Source organism: Tachypleus tridentatus, chromosome 2 (genome assembly GCF_004210375.1).
Source record: "Tachypleus tridentatus isolate NWPU-2018 chromosome 2, ASM421037v1, whole genome shotgun sequence".
Taxonomy (NCBI): Eukaryota; Metazoa; Arthropoda; class Merostomata; order Xiphosura; family Limulidae; genus Tachypleus; species Tachypleus tridentatus.
In genome coordinates this window covers 11,623,455-11,645,027 of record NC_134826.1, presented here as the reverse complement: position 1 = coordinate 11,645,027, position 21,573 = coordinate 11,623,455, and the positions used below count along the sequence as shown (strand labels likewise).

Below are 21,573 nucleotides of genomic sequence, written 5' to 3'. Positions count from 1 at the left end.
CATCGCAACGCTCACTTTACGAAACGGTAGATTTTTGTCTACGATCTGGTAACGAACATTTACCAGTTTTTAAAACAAAAATTTTTGAAACTTTCTAGGAAACTACCTATCTTGATAGCGTGGTTTTATTGACGTTGTTTCAATGAAGTTACGATAGTTTATACCAACGGTCAGAAGGTAAACCAGTGTTGAAATATTGGAATATGTGCTCGTTTTACGTTATCATTTTGAACGTAGATATTTTGAGATATTTGTAAAGTGTCCTGCACTTCAAACTTTTACCTTTCCACAACACTGGGAAGTGTCATAGATTTTAATAAGATGTCGATACCTCAATCTAAAAGGCCCCCTAGCAGAACGTATCAAATTCTCCTTCTCGCTATAAAAAACAACAAAGTTCGTGAGGGGAACTTTCATTGCAACATGAATTTACTTGTGTTAAGCCACAAGGTGAGGCGCTTGTAGAAGGCAAACGGAAGATGATATGATTGCGAATAGAGAGAATGCAATGAGACATATCCGGTCTATAACCATCGCTGCAAACTTCCACTCAGCTATGATGTCATTCGCTTGATCATCTTGTTTCATTCGATTCGTTATAAACCGCAGTTCCTTCAAGATGGAATTCAGTTCTCGTTGTATACTGATGCAAGTGTGAACTGTCGAAGTTTCTTCACCGGACGACACCTGTAAGTAGCCGCTGGTACTATTTTGCAGTCGCAAAGTATCGTCAATGTCCAGAACGTTAGCGAGTAGGCTTCGCGAACATCTCTCGTTCAGCTCGAGTTCTATGGTTTTGTTACGTTTTTCAGTTTTCTTTTTACCTTCATATTTACCGTACCGTCTCATTCTGAGAATCTTTGGAAGCCAAACAAGAAATAAAGCTTTTATCTGCAAAAGAAGATAATTATTATTTCAATAATTTATTACTAAGAACACAAAGGATATATATGACAATGTATTTTATTTTTGAAAATCAGATGATGTGCCAATGAAAAAAAATGTCTAACAAACAATACCTCGTGCAAGTTCATAAGAACTTATTTGAGGATAAGAAAATAAACAGAATAAGGAATAACTCAACCCAGATTGTGGATTATCACTCAGTACCTAAGCTTTAAAAATGCTTTGTGTGGAAATGTTGCCAGTCTGATTCACTCTATAAACATAAAGTGACAGTTTTGTCAGGCGATCGTTGGGATGATGGTAAAACTTTAAATAGACGTAAAACAGTTACAATTATTATCATTACTACTTTCAGTTACAATTATTATTATTATTACTACTTTCAGTTACAATTATTATTATTATTCCTACTTTCAGTTACAATTATTATCATTACTACTTTCAGTTACAATTATTATTATTATTACTACTTTCAGTTACAATTATTATTATTATTACCACTTTCAGTTACAATTATTATTATTACTACTTTCAGTTACAATTATTATTATTATTACTACTTTCAGTTTCAATTATTATTATTATTACTACTTTCAGTTACAATTATTATTACTACTTACAGTTACAATTATTATCATTACTACTTTCAGTTACAATTATTATTATTATGACTACTTTCAGTTACAATTATTATTATTATTCCTACTTTCAGTTACAATTATTATTATTACTACTTTCAGTTACAATTACTTTATTATTATTATTATTTACTTTCAGTTACAATTATTATTATTATTACTACTTTCAGTTACAATTATTATTATTACTACTTTCAGTTACAATTATTATTATTATTACTACTTTCAGTTTCAATTATTATTATTATTACTACTTTCAGTTACAATTATTATTACTACTTACAGTTACAATTATTATCATTACTACTTTCAGTTACAATTATTATTATTATTACTACTTTCAGTTTCAATTACTATTATTATTACTACTTTCAGTTACAATTATTATTACTACTTACAGTTACAATTATTATCATTACTACTTTCAGTTACAATTATTATTATTATTACTACTTTCAGTTTCAATTATTATTATTACTACTTTCAGTTACAATTATTATTATTATTACTACTTTCAGTTACAATTATTATTATTACTACTTTCAGTTACAATTATTAATGAACCAAATATCGAACATTTTATATTACAGAGCTGTGGTCTTGATGGTTCCATACATTTTCTGTAGATTTCCAGAAAAATCGATGTCAGTGCATATGCTAACACACTGGAAGTTTGTTAATAATACATTTGTTAAACATGCTAACACACTGGATGTTTGTTAATAATACATTTGTTAAACATGCTAACACACTGCATGTTTGTTAATAATACATTTGTAAAACTTGCTAACACACTGGATGTTTGTTAATAATAGATTTGTTAAACATGCTAACAGACTGGAAGTTTGTTAATAATACATTTGTAAAAAACATGCTAACACACTGGATGTTTGTTAATAATACATTTGTAAAACATGCTAACACACTGGATGTTTGTTAATAATACACATGTAAAACATGCTAACACACTGGATGTTTGTTAATAATACATTTGTAAAACATGCTAACACACTGGATGTTTGTTAATAATACATTTGTAAAACATGTATAACACACTGGAAGTTTGTTAATAATACATTTGTAAAACATGCTAACACACTGGATGTTTGTTAATAATACATTTGTTAAACATGCTAACACACTGGATGTTTGTTAATAATACATTTGTAAAACATGCTAACACACTGGATGTTTGTTAATAATACATTTGTAAAACATGCTAACACACTGGATGTTTGTTAATAATACATTTGTAAAACATGCTAACACACTGGATGTTTGTTAATAATACATTTGTAAAACATGCTAACACACTGGATGTTTGTTAATAATACATTTGTAAAACATGTTAATAATACATTTGAAACTAACACACTGGATGTTTGTTAATAATACATTTGTAAAACATGCTAACACACTGGATGTTTGTTAATAATACATTTGTAAAACATGCTAAACACACTGGATGTTTGTTAATAATACATTTGTAAAACATGCTAACACACTGGATGTTTGTTAATAATACATTTGTTAAACATGCTAACACACTGGAAGTTTGTTAATAATACATTTGTAAAACATGCTAACACACTGGATGTTTGTTAATAATACATTTGTAAAACATGCTAACACACTGGATGTTTGTTAATAATACATTTGTAAAACATGCTAACACACTGGATGTTTGTTAATAATACATTTGTAAAAACATGCTAACACACTGGATGTTTGTTAATAATACATTTGTAAAACATGCTAACACACTGGAGGTTTGTTGAAATGCTAATAATTTTTGTAAAACATGCTAACACACTGGATGTTTGTTAATAATACATTTGTAAAACATGCTAACACACTGGATGTTTGTTAATTAATAATACATTTGTAAAACATGCTAACACACTGGATGTTTGTTAATAATACATTTGTAAAACATGCTAACACACTGGATGTTTGTTAATAATACATTTGTAAAACATGCTAACACACTGGATGTTTGTTAATAATACATTTGTAAAACATGCTAACACACTGGATGTTTGTTAATAATACATTTGTAAAACATGCTAACACACTGGATGTTTGTTAATAATACATTTGTAAAACATGCTAACACACTGGATGTTTGTTAATAATACATTTGTAAAAACATGCTAACACACTGGATGTTTGTTAATAATACATTTGTAAAACATGCTAACACACTGGATGTTTGTTAATAATACATTTTGTGTAAAACATGTTAACACACTGGATGTTTGTTAATAATACATTTGTAAAACATGCTAACACACTGGATGTTTGTTAATAATACATTTGTAAAACATGCTAACACACTGGATGTTTGTTAATAATACATTTGTAAAACATGCTAACACACACTGGATGTTTGTTAATAATACATTTGTAAAACATTGCTAACACACTGGATGTTTGTTAATAATACATTTGTAAAACATGCTAACACACTGGATGTTTGTTAATAATACATTTGTAAAACATGCTAACACACTGGATGTTTGTTAATAATACATTTGTAAAACATGCTTTAACACTGCTGTGTTTGTTAATAATACATTTTGTAAAACATGCTAACACACTGGATGTTTGTTAATAATACATTTGTAAAACATGCTAACACACTGGATGTTTGTTAATAATACATTTGTAAAACACATGCTAACACACTGGATGTTTGTTAATAATACATTTGTAAAAAACATGTTAACACACTGGAGTGTGTTAATAATACATTTGTTAAAACATGCTAACACACTGGATGTTTGTTAATAATACATTTGTAAAACATGCTAACACACTGGATGTTTGTTAATAATACATTTGTAAAACATGCTAACACACTGGAGGTTTGTTAATAATACATTTGTAAAACATGCTAACACACTGGATGTTTGTTAATAATACATTTGTAAAACATGCAAACAACACACTGGATGTTTGTTAATAATACATTTGTAAAACATGCTAACACACTGGATGTTTGTTAATAATACATTTGTAAAACAATGCAACACACACTGCATGTTTGTTAATAATACATTTGTAAAACATGCTAACACACTGGATGTTTGTTAATAATACATTTGTAAAACATGCTAACACACTGGATGTTTGTTAATAATACATTTGTAAAACATGCTAAACTGCACACTGGATGTTTGTTAATAATACATTTGTAAAACATGCTAACACACTGGATGTTTGTTAATAATACATTTGTAAAACATGCTAACACACTGGATGTTTGTTAATAATACATTTGTAAAACATGCTAACACACTGGATGTTTGTTAATAATACATTTGTAAAACATGCATAACACACTGGAAGTTTGTTAATAATACATTTGTAAAAAAAACATGCTAAACACACTGGATGTTTGTTAATAATACATTTGTAAAACATGCTAACACACTGGATGTTTGTTAATAATACATTTGTAAAACATGTTAACACACTGGAAGTTTGTTAATAATACATTTGTAAAACATGCTAAACACACTGGATGTTTGTTAATAATACATTTGTAAAACATGCTAACACACTGGATGTTTGTTAATAATACATTTGTAAAAAACATGCTAACACACTGGATGTTTGTTAATAATACATTTGTAAAACATGCCTAACACACTGGATGTTTGTTAATAATACATTTAAAAAACATGCTAACACACTGGATGTTTGTTAATAATACATTTGTAAAACATGTTAACACACTGGAAGTTTGTTAATAATACATTTGTAAAACATGCTAACACACTGGATGTTTGTTAATAATACATTTGTAAAACATGCTAACACACTGGAAGTGTTTGTTAATAATACATTTGTAAAACATGCTAACACACTGGATGTTTGTTAATAATACATTTGTAAAACAAAAAATGCTAACACACTGGATGTTTGTTAATAATACATTTGTAAAACATGCTAACACACTGGATGTTTGTTAATTAATAATAACACACATGTTTGTAAAACATGTCGTTAACACACTGGATGTTTGTTAATAATACATTTGTAAAACATGCTAACACACTGGATGTTTGTTAATAATACATTTGTAAAACATGCTAACACACTGGATGTTTGTTAATAATACATTTGTAAAACATGCTAACACACTGGATGTTTGTTAATAATAACATTTGTAAAAATGCTAACTTACACTGCATGTTTGTTAATAATATCATTTGTAAAACATGCTAACACACTGGATGTTTGTTAATAATATACATTTGTAAAACATGCTTACACACTGGAGTTTTTGTTAATAATACATTTGTTAAAACATGCTACTAACACTGGATGTTTGTTAATAATACATTTGTAAACAATGCTAACACACTGGATGTTTGTTAATAATACATTTGTAAAACATGCTAACACACTGGATGTTTGTGGCCATTTGTAAAATAATAACACACTGTAAAACATGTAACACACTGGATGTTTGTTAATAATACATTTGTAAAACATGCTAACACACTGGATGTTTGTTAATAATACATTTGTAAACAATGCTAACACACTGGAAGTTTGTTAATAATACATTTGTAAAACATGCTAACACACTGGATGTTTGTTAATAATACATTTGTAAAACATGCTAACACACTGGATGTTTGTTAATAATACATTTGTAAAACATGCTAACACACTGGATGTTTGTTAATAATACATTAATAAAACATGCTAACACACTGGATGTTTGTTAATAATACATTTGTAAAACATGCTAACACACTGGATGTTTGTTAATAATACATTTGTAAAACATAAAGCTAACACACTGGATGTTTGTTAATAATACATTTGTAAAACATGCTAACACACTGGATGTTTGTTAATAATACATTTGTAAAACATGCTAACACACTGGATGTTTGTTAATAATACATTTGTAAAACATTAACTAACATATAAACACACTGGATGTTTGTTAATTAATAATACATTTGTAAAACATGCTAACACACTGGATGTTTGTTAATAATACATTTGTAAAACATGCTAACACACTGGATGTTTGTTAATAATACATTTGTAAAACATGCTAACACACTGGATGTTTGTTAATAACATTTGTAAAACATGCTAACACACTGGATGTTTGTTAATAATACATTTGTAAAACATGCTAACACACTGGATGTTTGTTAATAATACATTTGTAAAACATGCTAACACACTGGATGTTTGTTAATAATACATTTGTAAAACATGCTAACACACTGGATGTTTGTTAATAATACATTTGTAAAACATGCTAACACACTGGATGTTTGTTAATAATACATTTGTAAAACATGCTAACACACTGGATGTTTGTTAATAATACATTTGTAAAACATGCTAACACACTGGATGTTTGTTAATAATACATTTGTAAAACATGCTAACACACTGGATGTTTGTTAATAATACATTTGTAATAAAACATGTTAACACACTGGAAGTTTGTTAATAATACATTTGTAAAACATGCTAACACACTGGATGTTTGTTAATAATACATTTGTAAAACATGCTAACACACTGGATGTTTGTTAATAATACATTTGTAAAACATGCTAACACACTGGATGTTTGTTAATAATACATTTGTAAAACATGCTAACACACTGGATGTTTGTTAATAATACATTTGTAAAACATGCTAACACACTGGATGTTTGTTAATAATACATTTGTAAAACATGCTAACACACTGGATGTTTGTTAATAATACATTTGTAAAACATGCTAACACACTGGATGTTTGTTAATAATACATTTGTAAAAACACACATGTTTGTAATAATACATTTGTAAAACATGTTACACACTGTTAATAATACATTTGTAAAACATGCTAACACACTGGATGTTTGTTAATAATACATTTGTAAAACATGCTAACACACTGGATGTTTGTTAATAATAATAATACATTTGTAAAACATGCTAACACACTGGAAGTTTGTTAATAATACATTTGTAAAACATGCTAACACACTGGATGTTTGTTAATAATACATTTGTAAAACATGCTAACACACTGGATGTTTGTTAATAATACATTTGTAAAACATGCTAACACACTGGATGTTTGTTAATAATACATTTGTAAAACATGCTAACACACTGGATGTTTGTTAATAATACATTTGTAAAACATGCTAACACACTGGAAGTTTGTTAATAATACATTTGTAAAACATGCTAACACACTGGATGTTTGTTAATAATACATTTGTAAAACATGCTAACACACTGGATGTTTGTTAATAATACATTTGTAAAACATGCTAACACACTGGATGTTTGTTAATAATACATTTGTAAAACATGCTAACACACTGGATGTTTGTTAATAATACATTTGTAAAACATGTTAACACACTGGATGTTTGTTAATAATACATTTGTAAAACATGCTAACACACTGGATGTTTGTTAATAATACATTTGTAAAACATGCTAACACACTGGATGTTTGTTAATAATACATTTGTAAAACATGCTAACACACTGGATGTTTGTTAATAATACATTTGTAAAACATGCTAACACACTGGATGTTTGTTAATAATACATTTGTAAAACATGCTAACACACTGTAAAACATGATGTTTGTTAATAATACATTTGTAATAAAACATGCTAACACACTGGATGTTTGTTAATAATACATTTGTAAAACATGCTAACACACTGGAAGTTTGTTAATAATACATTTGTAAAACATGCTAACACACTGGATGTTTGTTAATAATACATTTGTAAAACATGCTAACACACTGGATGTTTGTTAATAATACATTTGTAAAACATGCTAACACACTGGATGTTTGTTAATAATACATTTGTAAAACATGCTAACACACTGGAAGTTTGTTAATAATACATTTGTAAAACATGCTAACACACTGTTAATAATACATTTGTAAACATGCTAACACACTGGATGTTTGTTAATAATACATTTGTAAAACATGCTAACACACTGGATGTTTGTTAATAATACATTTGTAAAACATGCTAACACACTGGATGTTTGTTAATAATACATTTTAAAACATGCTAACACACTGGATGTTTGTTAATAATACATTTGTAAAACACTGGAAGTTTGTTAATAATACATTTGTAAAACACACACTGGATGTTTGTTAATAATACATTTGTAAAACATGCTAACACACTGGATGTTTGTTAATAATACATTTGTAAAACATGCTAACACACTGGATGTTTGTTAATAATACATTTGTAAAACATGCTAACACACTGGATGTTTGTTAATAATACATTTGTAAAACATGCTAACACACTGGATGTTTGTTAATAATACATGTTTGTAAAACATGCTAACACACTGGATGTTTGTTAATAATACATTTGTAAAACATGCTAACACACTGGATGTTTGTTAATAATACATTTGTAAAACATGCTAACACACTGGATGTTTGTTAATAATACATTTGTAAAACATGCTAACACACTGGATGTTTGTTAATAATACATTTGTAAAACATGCTAACACACTGGATGTTTGTTAATAATACATTTGTAAAACATGCTAACACACTGGATGTTTGTTAATAATACATTTGTAAAACATGCTAACACACTGGATGTTTGTTAATAATACATTTGTAAAACATGCTAACACACTGGATGTTTGTTAATAATACTGTAAAACATGACTGTTTGTTAATAATACATTTGTAAAACATGCTAACACACTGGATGTTTGTTAATAATACATTTGTAAAACATGCTAACACACTGGATGTTTGTTAATAATACATTTGTAAAACATGCTAACACACTGGATGTTTGTTAATAATACATTTGTAAAACATGCTAACACACTGGATGTTTGTTAATAATACATTTGTAAAACATGCTAACACACTGGATGTTTGTTAATAATAACACACATTTGTAAAACATGTTAACACACTGGAAGTTTGTTAATAATACATTTGTAAAACATGCTAACACACTGGATGTTTGTTAATAATACATTTGTAAAACATGCTAACACACTGGATGTTTGTTAATAATACATTTGTAAAACATGCTAACACACTGGATGTTTGTTAATAATACATTTGTAAAACATGCTAACACAATAATACATTTGTAAAACATGCTAACACACTGGATGTTTGTTAATAATACATTTGTAAAACATGCTAACACACACTGTAAAACATGCTAACACACTGGATGTTTGTTAATAATACATTTGTAAAACATGCTAACACACTGGATGTTTGTTAATAATACATTTGTAAAACATGCTAACACACTGGATGTTTGTTAATAATACATTTGTAAAACATGCTAACACACTGGATGTTTGTTAATAATACATTTGTAAAACATGCTAACACACTGGAAGTTTGTTAATAATACATTTGTAAAACATGCTAACACACTGGATGTTTGTTAATAATACATTTGTAAAACATGCTAACACACTGGATGTTTGTTAAAACATGTAACACACTAAGTTTGTTAATAACATTTGTAAAACATGCTAACACACTGGATGTTTGTTAATAATACATGTTTGTTAATAATGTAAAACATGCTAACACACTGGATGTTTGTTAATAATACATTTGTAAAACATGCTAACACACTGGAAGTTTGTTAATAATACATTTGTAAAACATGCTAACACACTGGATGTTTGTTAATAATACATTTGTAAAACATGCTAACACACTGGATGTTTGTTAATAATACATTTGTAAAACATGCTAACACACTGGATGTTTGTAATACATTTGTAAAACATGCTAACACACTGGATGTTTGTTAATAATACATTTGTAAAACATGCTAACACACTGGAAGTTTGTTAATAATACATTTGTAAAACATGCTAACACACTGGATGTTTGTTAATAATACATTTGTAAAACATGCTAACACACTGGAAGTTTGTTAATAATACATTTGTAAAACATGCTAACACACTGGATGTTTGTTAATAATACATTTGTAAAACATGCTAACACACTGGATGTTTGTTAATAATACATTTGTAAAACATGCTAACACTGGATGTTTGTTAATAATACATTTGTAAAACATGCTAACACACTGGATGTTTGTTAATAATACATTTGTAAAACATGCTAACACACAGTTTGTTAATAATACATTTGTAAAACATGCTAACACACTGGATGTTTGTTAATAATACATTTGTAAAACATGCTAACACACTGGAAGTTTGTTAATAATACATTTGTAAAACATGCTAACACACTGGATGTTTGTTAATAATACATTTGTAAAACATGCTAACACACTGGATGTTTGTTAATAATACATTTGTAAAACATGCTAACACACTGGATGTTTGTTAATAATACATTTGTAAAACATGCTAACACACTGGATGTTTGTTAATAATACATTTGTAAAACACTAACACACTGGATGTTTGTTAATAATACATTTGTAAAACATGCTAACACACTGGATGTTTGTTAATAATAATAATACATTTGTTAATAATAAAACATGCTAACACACTGGAATGTTTGTTAATAATACATTTGTAAAACATGCTAACACACTGGATGTTTGTTAATAATACATTTGTAAAACATGCTAACACACTGGATGTTTGTTAATAATACATTTGTAAAACATGCTAACACACTGGAAGTTTGTTAATAATACATTTGTAAAACATGCTAACACACTGGATGTTTGTTAATAATACATTTGTAAAACATGCTAACACACTGGATGTTTGTTAATAATACATTTGTAAAACATGCTAACACACTGGATGTTTGTTAATAATACATTTGTAAAACATGCTAACACACTGGATGTTTGTTAATAATACATTTGTAAAACATGCTAACACACTGGATGTTTGTTAATAATACATTTGTAAAACATGCTAACACACTGGACTGGAAGTTTGTTAATAATACATTTGTAAAACATGCTAACACACTGGATGTTTGTTAATAATACATTTGTAAAACATGCTAACACACTGGAAGTTTGTTAATAATACATTTGTAAAACATGCTAACACACTGGATGTTTGTTAATAATACATTTGTAAAACATGCTAACACACTGGATGTTTGTTAATAATACATTTGTAAAACATGCTAACACACTGGATGTTTGTTAATAATACATTTGTAAAACATGTTAACACACTGGAAGTTTGTTAATAATACATTTGTAAAACATGCTAACACACTGGATGTTTGTTAATAATACATTTGTAAAACATGCTAACACACTGGAAGTTTGTTAATAATACATTTGTAAAACATGCTAACACACTGGATGTTTGTTAATAATTCATTTTTAGATATAAACTCCAGAGTAAAGGCTAGACGAACAACACAGGCTAAGCTGTGCAGTAATTATTACATTAAAATATTACATCTAGTTTTCTCCAAAATTATTCCTTCTGTGTTTCTCTTTTTAAATATTATGATATTTTTATTAAAGTAACAAATCTAAAATACATTTTCCCCACTAGCAACGAGAAAAGAGGTAACCAAGTTTGTCATTTAACAATACCGGTGAACATGGCGACTGACAGTTGTAGACTTCTTGTCTGTAGTTATATGACGTCATTTGCACAAGCACAGTTCGCGAGCCAGTTACCGCTAAATCACTATTAATAGAAACGGCCTTACTTCTTAAGTTGATCATCTAAGGCAATACCGTGCCTACTTAGGACGGCCTATTAATACTTAACAAATAAACGCGAACATTGCATGCTTAAAAACACACCAGCACCACTAGAAGACTAGTCAGATCAAAAATAGAAATGGTATTGGAAAGGATCTGAAACCTTGTGTTATGATTAGTCAATGAAAGCATCTTTAGACAAGAGAGTGTGATAACTTTACAGGACACATATCTCTGACAAGAAAGTGTGAAAACGTTACAGGACACATATCTCTGACAAGAGTGTGAAAACGTTACAGGACACATATCTCTGACAAGAGAGTGTGAAAACTTTACAGGACACATATCTCTGACAAGAAAGTGTGAAAACGTTACAGGACACATATCTCTGACAAGAGTGTGAAAACGTTACAGGACACATATCTCTGACAAGAGAGTGTGAAAACGTTACAGGACACATATCTCTGACAAGAGAGTGTGAAAACGTTACAGGACACATATCTCTGACAAGAGAGTGTGAAAACGTTACAGGACACATATCTCTGACAAGAAAGTGTGAAAACGTTACAGGACACATATGTCTGACAAGAGAGTGTGAAAACGTTACAGGACACATATCTCTGACAAGAGAGTGTGAAAACGTTACAGGACACATATCTCTGACAAGAAAGTGTGAAAACGTTACAGGACACATATCTCTGACAAGAGAGTGTGAAAACGTTACAGGACACATATCTCTGACAAGAAAGTGTGAAAACGTTACAGGACACATATCTCTGACAAGAGTGTGAAAACGTTACAGGACACATATCTCTGACAAGAAAGTGTGAAAACGTTACAGGACACATATCTCTGACAAGAGTGTGAAAACGTTACAGGACACATATCTCTGACAAGAGTGTGAAAACGTTACAGGACACATATCTCGGACAAGAAAGTGTGAAAACGTTACAGGACACATATCTCTGACAAGAGAGTGTGAAAACGTTACAGGACACATATCTCTGACAAGAGAGTGTGAAAACGTTACAGGACACATATCTCTGACAAGAGAGTGTGAAAACGTTACAGGACACATATCTCGGACAAGAGAGTGTGAAAACGTTACAGGACACATATCTCTGACAAGAGAGTGTGAAAACTTTACAGGACCCATATCTCTGACAAGAGAGTGTGAAAACATTACAGGACCCATATCTCGGACAAGAGAGTGTGAAAACGTTACAGGACACATATCTCGGACAAGAGAGTGTGAAAACGTTACAGGACACATATCTCTGACAAGAGAGTGTGAAAACGTTACAGGACACATATCTCTGACAAAAGAGTGTGAAAACGTTACAGGACACATATGTCTGACAAGAGTGTGTGAAAACGTTACAGGACACATATCTCTGACAAGAGTGTGAAAACGTTACAGGACACATATCTCTGACAAGAGAGTGTGAAAACGTTACAGGACACATGTCTCTGACAAGAGAGTGTGAAAACGTTACAGGACACATATCTCTGACAAGAGAGTGTGAAAACGTTACAGGACACATATCTCGGACAAGAGAGTGTGAAAACGTTACAGGACACATATCTCTGACAAGAGTGTGAAAACGTTACAGGACACATATCTCTGACAAGAGAGTGTGAAAACTTTACAGGACACATATCTCTGACAAGAAAGTGTGAAAACGTTACAGGACACATATCTCTGACAAGAGTGTGAAAACGTTACAGGACACATATCTCTGACAAGAGAGTGTGAAAACGTTACAGGACACATATCTCTGACAAGAGAGTGTGAAAACGTTACAGGACACATATCTCTGACAAGAGAGTGTGAAAACGTTACAGGACACATATCTCTGACAAGAAAGTGTGAAAACGTTACAGGACACATATGTCTGACAAGAGAGTGTGAAAACGTTACAGGACACATATCTCTGACAAGAGAGTGTGAAAACGTTACAGGACACATATCTCTGACAAGAAAGTGTGAAAACGTTACAGGACACATATCTCTGACAAGAGAGTGTGAAAACGTTACAGGACACATATCTCTGACAAGAAAGTGTGAAAACGTTACAGGACACATATCTCTGACAAGAGTGTGAAAACGTTACAGGACACATATCTCTGACAAGAAAGTGTGAAAACGTTACAGGACACATATCTCTGACAAGAGTGTGAAAACGTTACAGGACACATATCTCTGACAAGAGTGTGAAAACGTTACAGGACACATATCTCGGACAAGAAAGTGTGAAAACGTTACAGGACACATATCTCTGACAAGAGAGTGTGAAAACGTTACAGGACACATATCTCTGACAAGAGAGTGTGAAAACGTTACAGGACACATATCTCTGACAAGAGAGTGTGAAAACGTTACAGGACACATATCTCGGACAAGAGAGTGTGAAAACGTTACAGGACACATATCTCTGACAAGAGTGTGAAAACTTTACAGGACCCATATCTCTGACAAGAGAGTGTGAAAACATTACAGGACCCATATCTCGGACAAGAGAGTGTGAAAACGTTACAGGACACATATCTCGGACAAGAGAGTGTGAAAACGTTACAGGACACATATCTCTGACAAGAGAGTGTGAAAACGTTACAGGACACATATCTCTGACAAAAGAGTGTGAAAACGTTACAGGACACATATGTCTGACAAGAGTGTGTGAAAACGTTACAGGACACATATCTCTGACAAGAGTGTGAAAACGTTACAGGACACATATCTCTGACAAGAGAGTGTGAAAACGTTACAGGACACATGTCTCTGACAAGAGAGTGTGAAAACGTTACAGGACACATATCTCTGACAAGAGAGTGTGAAAACGTTACAGGACACATATCTCGGACAAGAGAGTGTGAAAACGTTACAGGACACATATCTCTGACAAGAGAGTGTGAAAACTTTACAGGACCCATATCTCTGACAAGAGAGTGTGAAAACATTACAGGACCCATATCTCGGACAAGAGAGTGTGAAAACGTCACAGGACACATATCTCGGACAAGAGAGTGTGAAAACGTTACAGGACACATTAGTAGGCCGAAAAAATGAAATAACAAATATTACCATCCAGAAGTCAATGACCTGCTGTGGTCGTTTGAAAGAGAGAATATTATATTATCTGTCAACCAATAATTCATGCTATTTTACAGCAAGGAATAGGGATTATAACAAATAATTATTCGCTAAGATGGCTAGTTTGATTACTAAATAGAAAGCTACATAATTATTCGCTAAGATGGCTAGTTTGATTACTAAATAGAAATCTACATAATTATCTAATAATAAGAGGACTATCTGTGCTATTCCATTTTGAGTATCGAAACCTGATTTTTAGCTTTTCTAGCTCCCAGCCTTACCGCTGAGCAAGCTAAGGGGAAGGGAGAGCTTGGAGGAGAAAATATAACGAGGTTATTTAATAACAAATCATTCTTCCTTGAACAGCCCCCAGTGGTGGATTTAAGGTTGTGTGGGGACAGGAGTTAATAAGTTTTGTGGGCCCAAAATCCCATGTAATTTTATACAGAATAAAATTATCAATGGACCCCTATTAAGATCATGGGCTCTGGGGCTGAGCCTCCTCTTCTGGGTCCTACCTAAATACGGTAGGCGGTATGGCACAGCGGTATGTCTGTAGACTTACAAAGGATTTCGATACCCGTGGTGGGAAGAGCCCACTGTGTAGCTTTGTGCTTAGCTTCACACAAACAAACAAACCCTCTTGAATAAGATGGAAATGCAATATATTAGTTGGCAGCAAATGACATATTAATATCGAAAATCAATGAAGTCAGGAGTCAGTCGCTACAAATTATGTTGTACGTAATGTAGTCAGGAGTCAGTCGCTACAAATGGTGTTGTACGTAATGAAGTCAGGAGTCAGTCGCTACAAATGGTGTTGTACGTAATGTAGTCAGGAGTCAGTCGCTACAAATGGTGTTGTACGTAATGTAGTCAGGAGTCAGTCGCTACAAATGGTGTTGTACGTAATGTAGTCAGGAGTCAGTCGCTACAAATGGTGTTATACGTCAGAAGAGGAGTAATTTATTAATATACTAATATAATATATAAATATATATGTAGGAATCATATTTTGTTAGTGTTTACCGTTTCATAGGTAATGTGTTGCCGCCGAAAACTGGTCGCTTTTGGGAAGTATTTTAAAAAGGTTCTTTCGACGAAAGAAAACCATAAACTTGGATGATAAAGATGTGTTCAGATTTGAGACCAAGACATCGTTTGTACTTGGCCCGGCGTGGCCAAGCGTGTTAAGGCGTGCGACTCGTAATCTGAGGGTCGCGGGTTCGCATCCCCTTCGCGCCAAACATGCTCGCCCTTTCAGCCGTGGGGACGTTATAATTTGACGGTCAATCCCACTATTCGTTGGTAAAAGAGTAGCCCAAGAGTTGGCGGTGGGTGGTGATGACTAGCTGCCTTCCCTCTAGTCTTACACTGCTAAATTAGGGATGGCTAGTGCAGATAGCCCTCGAGAAGCTTTGTGTGAACTTCAAAAAATACACAAAACATCGTTTGTACTTAATAAGATTGAAAAACAAAGGAATATGGATCTACCTGGAGCACCAGGACGCCTTCCCTACAAAAACAAAGAGAGGAAAGAAACAAGTTGTATTACAGATGTGGTAAGTAAAGTGTGGAGAGGTTAACTGGTGAGAATCTTCGAATTTTGTACATCATATCAGTGACAATAGCCATCCACATGAAATATAATTAATAAAGGCCACTGTTTGGAAATTAGGCCCACATGGTGGGTTTACCAAGATAAGACTTCACGTTGTACACTTCGTTAAATAATTGCATAACTTAAGCAGCTCAAAAATAAAACGGGAATTTATGTTATTTTATACGTACACAAACTGCTCAAATCGATGGATTATGTGCAAAAAAATAGGACTTTTAAAACAAGAACTGGCAAATTGTCGTCCTGTATATTCAATGAATTATGGAAAGCTTGCAGGTAGGAGTGGTGCGTTTTTGACATAGCAACCTTACAATGGATGTTTTAGAAGCGAAGTCTATGCTGCGGGACTATTGTCAAAGTGCACTGTCCGTCAGATACAGAGCATGACTGAACGTGACGTAATGGACTATAAGAACGTAATGGTGGGCATCAAAACGTTGTAATATAACGAACTCAACCTCTGGACTTGTTCTGATCAGATGTTTGTGAAAACGAAGTGTAGAACTTACGTAATTAGGCATCTCGTGCGTGTCTTGGCTTCTATGGTGGTAGTTTAGAACAACCACTGTCATGACGACAGAAAACGCTACCATGATCATGATGCAAGCGAAGTAAGTACCTGTTAAGTATATGGTAAATATCTGTTAGTTTTTATATTACTTTTACATTAGTCTACAAGTATATGGTAAATATCTGTTAGTTTTTATATCACTTTTACATTAGTCTACAAGTATATGGTAAATATCTGTTAGTTTTTATATCACTTTTACATTAGTCTACAAGTAGGCGGTAAATATCTGTTAGTTTTTATATCACTTTTACATTAGTCTACAAGTAGGCGGTAAATATCTGTTAGTTTTTATATCACTTTTACATTAGTCTACAAGTATATGGTAAATATCTGTTAGTTTTTATATCACTTTTACATTAGTCTACAAGTAGGCGGTAAATATCTGTTAGTTTTTATATCACTTTTACATTAGTCTACAAGTAGGCGGTAAATATCTGTTAGTTTTTATATCATTTTTACATTAGTCTACAAGTAGGCGGTAAATATCTGTTAGTTTTTATATCACTTTTACATTAGTCTACAAGTAGGCGGTAAATATCTGTTAGTTTTTATATCACTTTTACATTGGTCTACAAGTAGGCGGTAAATATCTGTTAGTTTTTATATCACTTTTACATTAGTCTACAAGTATATGGTAAATATCTGTTAGTTTTTATATCACTTTTACATTAGTCTACAAGTATATGGTAAATATCTGTTAGTTTTTATATCATTTTTACATTAGTCTACAAGTATATGGTAAATATCTGTTAGGTTTTATATCACTTTTACATTAGTCTACAAGTATATGGTAAATATCTGTTAGTTTTTATATTACTTTTACATTAGTCTACAAGTAGGCGGTAAATATCTGTTAGTTTTTATATCACTTTTACATTAGTCTACAAGTAGGCGGTAAATATCTGTTAGTTTTATATCACTTTTACATTAGTCTACAAGTAGGCGGTAAATATCTGTTAGTTTTATATCACTTTTACATTAGTCTACAAGTAGGCGGTAAATATCTGTTAGTTTTATATCACTTTACATTAGTCTACAAGTAGGCGGTAAATATCTGTTAGTTTTTATATCACTTTTACATTGGTCTACAAGTAGGCGGTAAATATCTGTTAGTTTTTATATCACTTTTACATTAGTCTACAAGTAGGCGGTAAATATCTGTTAGTTTTTATATCACTTTTACATTAGTCTACAAGTAGGCGGTAAATATCTGTTAGTTTTTATATCACTTTACATTAGTCTACAAGTAGGCGGTAAATATCTGTTAGTTTTATATCACTTTTACATTAGTCTACAAGTAGGCGGTAAATATCTGTTAGTTTTATACGATCTTTTCTCTTACATGTATCAGGATAAACTTGAATTACGTTAGTCCATGAGTACATGAAACCTAGTTTCTTCTTTCTTTTCTCTTACATGTATCAGGATAAACTTGAATTACGTTAGTCCATGAGTACATGAAACCCAGTTTCTTGTTTCTTTTCTCTTACATGTATCAGGATAAACTTGAATTACGTTAGTCCATGAGTACATGAAACCTAGTTTCTTCTTTCTTTTCTCTTACATGTATCAGGATAAACTTGAATTACGTTAGTCCATGAGTACATGAAACCCAGTTTCTTCTTTCTTTTCTCTTACATGTATCAGGATAAACTTGAATTACGTTAGTCCATGAGTACATGAAACCTAGTTTCTTCTTTCTTTTCTCTTACATGTATTAGGATAAACTTGAATTACATTAGTCCATGAGTACATGAAACCCAGTTTTTTTTTCTACTTTTTCCTTTTACATATATTAAGGCAACCTTTGATTATTAGCACATTTGTATTACAGTTAAGATATTTTTTCGGTTCTGTTAAATGAATCAGGAAAACCTTTTTTAATTATGACAATTATTAGTTGATGGATCACTCTCTTATCTTAAGTATATCATTATAAATTGTCATACAAGTTTGCGAGTACACGAACACTTTTTCTCGCTTTCGACATAATATTGTAGGTTTTCTGTTTAATAAAACACAATATGCAATACAAAACACGTACCTACAATAGAAACAGCGTCAGATGTAGGTGGCATTGTTTCAGCCAATTGTAGGAGAAAGACCATAAGAGACAATAGTATTGTTACCCCTGCAATGACAAAAATCAAACTTTGAAATTATGTAATCCATTAGATGGAATAACAAAAGCTCAATGGAAAGTAACAGATCAGTAACTTTAGGAGAGGCAAACAATGATGACGTATAGGTAATAATATAAGCACAATGTGACATTAGGCTTAGTTAAAGGGGATAAAAAACCTGAAGTACCAAAGATGGTTACTGAGCTTCCAATAATCTGATATTTAAATAGCTAATTAGGTGTTCTTTTATAAAACGTGATTTTAAAACTAACCCAACTTACCATAGTTTAAATCTGGAAACATTATTTTTATTTCAACTTCAGTCCATCAAATTGTCCTTATTATCGTGGAATATTTCAACAGTTTTTGTTAATATTAATTTAACTCCTGCAAGTTGTTCAATATTGAGTTGTGACAGTAAATGATACTTTTAGTTGAAAGCAGAGATAACAAAAATAATAATGCCAAATATTACAAGAAAGGTTTCGCTTGTCACGCGGTAAAATAAGGTGGTAAACAGTCTGAAACTTATGAAACGTTACGTGATCGATAAAACACGATAAACGACTACAATGTTCACAATATTTTACAAAAAGTCTGAGAATCAGAATAAGACGTAATAGTTTTCTGCCATTAATTCTAACATTACAATAACAAGTGCTTTGGAATGTTGCAAAAAGGAGAAACCGCTAGGTAAAACCGGTCGTTAACTGACGTTCTCACACAGGACCGATGTTGTTTATGTTGGAAATGTGTCTAATAAAAAACTAAGTAATGGGAAAATATGAGCTAGCAGAGTTAAGAAATTTGTTTAACGTTCATTTTATTATTATTTAAATATTTCTTTATACGTCAATTATTAAAAGTAATTCTTATTTTAGGGTAATGTATTATTTAATGTTACAACACAAACGTATAAAACATAGTTAGTTTATTTACTTATTTTATTTACTGCACAATGAATATCTCTTCTAGGATTACCACAGGTATCTAAACCAGGATTTTATCGTTATAATTTTTCAGACTTAGAGCTTTGCCAATGGTTTTTACATGAATATCGCACGTGAAAGATGACATATTTTGTGTTTCTTACACATGACTTAAAATATTAAATACCAGAAATTCATAGAGACAGAGAGACAATATTTAGACTTATTATAATTTCAGTGCATTTTATACTTAAAAATCAAATTCTTTAGTTGTCAGTACAAAAAACATCAATACATACCATACATTTAAATCAAACGTACTATCCTGAAACCGACGTTATAATAGGTGATGTTTAGAGAACAGGTTTCTTGCGAGAGACCTACCTAATGTGAGCTTTTCTCCAGAGTCGGGAGGAAGAGTGAACCCTAGAAGAGCCATTGACGAAATGAGCACACATGGAATAATTAGGTTGAACCCGTAGTAAAGAGTTCGGCGACGAATGTGGATGAAAAATGTAATGTCTACGTATGGCTCTGGGCAGCAAGCGTAATATATAACATTCCTTTTTCCAGTCACGCCTACCGTTAAATAAAATAAAGAATAAATTTATTTCTAAAATTACATTTCAGCTTAATGAAGAAACACCTCAGGGAAACTCAGAAACAAGCAAGAACACTGTGAAACATACGAAAAGACCAGCCTTGAAAGAAGCAAGAACACTGTGAAACATATGTAAAGACCAACGTAAAAACAAACGAGAATACTGTGAAACATGAGGAAAGAGACCAAGCTAGAAACAAGCAAGAACACTGTGAAACATACGTAAAATCCAAGCTAGAAACAAGCAAGAACACTGTGAAACATACGTAAAATCCAAGCTAGAAACAAGCAAGAACACTGTGAAACATACGTAAAATCCAAGCTAGAAACAAGCAAGAACAATGTGAAACATATGTAAAGACCAACGTAGAAACAAGCGA

At 31.5% G+C, this 21,573-nt stretch overlaps 1 protein-coding gene across 1 annotated transcript; it reads right to left on the bottom strand.

Annotated features, from left to right (window-relative positions):
• Positions 1-327: 327 nt before the first annotated feature.
• LOC143238129 (neuronal acetylcholine receptor subunit alpha-7-like) lies at positions 328-21,181 on the bottom strand (the record flags this gene model as incomplete). The annotated part of the gene is made up of 4 exons (XM_076478094.1): positions 328-891; positions 17,479-17,588; positions 19,585-19,671; positions 20,977-21,181. Coding segments are annotated over 4 exons (855 nt in total), but the record flags the coding sequence as incomplete, so codon positions are not given.
• Between the last annotated feature and the right edge of the window lie 392 nt (positions 21,182-21,573).